Here is a 3462-nt window from a genome sequence, read left to right on the forward strand (position 1 = left end):
GTTTTATGTCATGTACTTGAGGAGAAATCCAACTGAAGGACTGAATCATGTAAACCAGGTTTTTCTGATTATCAGATTATTGAAGTGCACGTAAACACGTCAAATCGGATTATTACCATTATCTGATTATTCCCAGTTATCTGATTATTGTGCACATGTAATCGTGCTCAGTGTTAAGTTTTAATAAATTGCCTGCGATTTCCATTTGCATACAGCCGTTCTCATACAAACAGACACTATTTTTGCAAAGAATGCATTTTCTCTTTGACCCACTGATCCTGATTCTGCTGTTTTGTGTCTCAGCTGAGCTGAAGGAGGCAGTTCGGACGTGGCCTCACAGCGACCCGATCAGCTGGGCTCAGAGAACCCGCGCAGTCGCTCTGGTCAGACGTCTTGATCAGAGCTTCAACAAGGCCGTTGCCGCCCTGCAGCAGAATGACCCCAAATACTACAGAGGTGAGAAAACTTAATTTCCCAGAAATCCTGTGGTGTTTGATCAAATGTAACCAGACAAACCCTTTGGTCAATAAAAGACCTGCAGTTATAACTTAAAACAGATAAAACCCACTGTCATGCATGAAAAACTGCCAGCTTAGGAGGCCTCTGTTGTTAATAAAATAAAATGTTAATAAATGTGAATGAGCTTTAGTAAGTAATGATAATGTTGAACTAGAAAATTTCTAAAAAAAAAAAAAAAAAAAAAAAAGACTGCTTGCCTGATACCAGTATTAAGTAAGCTGTATCTTTCAGGTTCATGAGACACATGTTACCTGTGTGTCAGTCAGAAAGAGAAAATACAACGGTTGAGCAAAGGCCACTGTCACAATAGCTATATACAGTACATGATAACATTATTTCAATCAGGAACACTTTTGTCTAAGATAATCTATGTCCATTTGCAGTATTATATTTGGCCGGATGGCTCTGTTCTGGGGCCTCTATGCCTTTCCTTGGGCCTACACTAAAAGCGTAAGGTGGAGAGAGCATACCTCTCCGCCATTCCACGTCCTTACATGGAAAGCCTAAAGCAGAGAGAGCAAACCTTCCTGCCCTTCCAGCCAGCATCAATGACAAACAGAAATGACATTGATAAGTCAGACACAACACGAAAAGGAGGAGCTGGAGTGGAGGCCGGTTGCAAAGCAGCTTGCAGAGGAAGCAGCAACAGTAGACAGGTCGCAGTTTAAATAGGGCACCCTGAATGAGATTTGCCAATTGGTTACATGGGAAGGAATCATGTGATCTATCAGCTGACTCCCTTCCATCAATTAGCTGCTCCATCAGTAGCAGATGTAGCAGAGATGTGAGACAAGCTTGACATTGTGTCCTGCCTGACCTAATGCTATGCTCAATTAGTAACACCTGTGTAGAACTACCTTAAAGCTGCTGTTTGACATGTCCTGCAAGGAGAGAATAAAACAGCCACATTAAAAATGGCTCTGAGAGGAGCCTCAGAAGCTGAGGACAGACAGCCAAAGTGACTGTTTGATATTAATGTTTATCAGGAGCTCACTGAGATCAATGTCTTTTTTACAGCATCTCTTTTAATGCACAGACAAAAGATGCAATCATGGAAATCCAAATGATTCCATCCAAAATATAAATTTTCCCCCTTTGGGTATTAATGAGGAGAGTGGAGGGTCACACTCAATGACAAGAAGTCACTTTATGCAAGAAGACAAAACATTAATTTCATTTAGACTGTAAATGATCATTAATACATAGTTTATGATAGTTAAGAACGGGTTTATACCTCAGTGAGAATCCCCTCCTGTGTGTCATGCAGAGTTTGAGCCCCTGCTGTCGTGGAGTTTCTGGTTGATTCCTCAGGAGTGGAGCTCCACAGATTCCAGCCTGGTGTATCCCTCTACCATGACCACCGAGTGTTACGATGAGCAGCTCAGCGACAAATGTCTGACCCTGCTGCTGGGAACCTGGTACGAACACATTTTAACAAACACCTGACATAGCACGACTTTATTTCACCACAAGCAATCTCAGGGAGACTGAGGTTCACAACCCGTCTGCCAAACACAGTCAGAGCCTGTGTCTTTTGATCACGACTACAGTCTTTTACTGACCTTAACCAGATGTAAACCATGGATCAGAAAATAATTTACAGTATTCATTTGACTTACTAAAGTCTCTCTAAACAGTGTCCACTGTCCAGCTGCTAAAAATGTGGACAAGAGGAACTCTGAGAAAATATAAATGTTGATTCTTGGTAGCTCTCAGTTATTAATGTGCCCTTGGACAGCACAGAAAATCTATACCAGGGGTGGCCAAAACTACGTCCCAGGGACAACTGCGGCCATTTTTAAATGGCCTGAGGCAATTTTTAAAAAATAGATCTCAACATGGCTTGTGCATACTTGTAATAAATTGCACTTCATGTACATTTCACGGCTTAGTTAAAACACGATGGCCAACATCTTTAATAACTAGGCTATTACAAGCAAACCCTGCTATTGCACTTATTCATTTGAACACTGGATTGTGCTACTTTACCTGCAGCGTACCAGTAAAGATGACTGACTGACTGATGTATTTTATTTCAGTCATTTCAGTCATTGCACATTACAATCTTTGCATATTATCTTTGCATTATAGTACACATCAGACTTATACTCTTTTTTTTATTTTTATTTTTTTTAAATAAATAGGCTACCGTAGATTGAAAAGGAAAAGGCTGAAGCTGTACAGCTTTTTTGTGCCTTCCCTTAAAGGGCCAGTGTGTAATATTTAGCATGGTTTATTGTCAAATCTGAATCTGAATCTGAATATTCTGCCCATTAATATGTTTATATAAGTGTATAATCGCTACAAAATAAAATTCGTTTGGTTTTTGTAGCCTTAAAATTATGCTTTTATATATATATATATATATATATAGCACGGGCCTTGCTTTAGAGAGGTCGCCATCTCGCACCGCCATGTATGTACGGCAGCCTGAGCAGACAATCCAGCCAGCCAGAGAACACGTTTCGCGTGTATAAATAAACCAATGAAGACAGCAGAAGGAAGGAAGAAGGAGGAGGAAACAGCAGAGAGTGTTAGTAGTTCGTCGATGGAGAGTAGTGAAAAGTTTTTTTAGTTATAAAGTTTGCGAATGGACCACACTTGCCACGCAACAGGAGAGAATGAACCCGAACCGTTATCTGTGAGGAAAAGAAGACGCAACTTCACTCCTTGTGATGCACTCTCTGCGGCGCTTTTCCTCCTGATGATATATCCTCCCAACGATGGGAGCACCGAATCCCATTCTGTGCAGCAAAATGGGAGCGGAGGATTCAGCCTCTCTTCTCGCCCGCTCAGCATCCAACACATGGAGTTCCTCATCTGTATACTCCGGCTCAAACAGGTATGGCTCTGGATCTGTGTCCGCTACAAGAAACTCTTCAAAATCGCATTCAAAGTTGTCCATTGCAGCTACTATAGTCTGGAGATATTGCTAGGCTAAAT

General features: G+C 41.2%; 1 protein-coding gene across 1 annotated transcript in view; it reads left to right on the forward strand.

Annotated features, from left to right (window-relative positions):
• c18h16orf89 (chromosome 18 C16orf89 homolog) overlaps positions 1 to 3462 on the forward strand; it is a 19655-nt gene that overhangs the window by 4435 nt on the left and 11758 nt on the right. Inside the window, exons 2-3 of the mRNA XM_050069573.1 lie at positions 304 to 456; positions 1787 to 1937. Of these exons, the coding sequence (XP_049925530.1) occupies positions 304 to 456; positions 1787 to 1937 (304 nt within the window). The remainder of the gene's footprint in view (positions 1 to 303; positions 457 to 1786; positions 1938 to 3462) is intronic.

This window comes from Epinephelus moara, chromosome 18, assembly GCF_006386435.1.
Source record: "Epinephelus moara isolate mb chromosome 18, YSFRI_EMoa_1.0, whole genome shotgun sequence".
In the NCBI taxonomy this organism is placed as follows: domain Eukaryota; kingdom Metazoa; phylum Chordata; class Actinopteri; order Perciformes; family Serranidae; genus Epinephelus; species Epinephelus moara.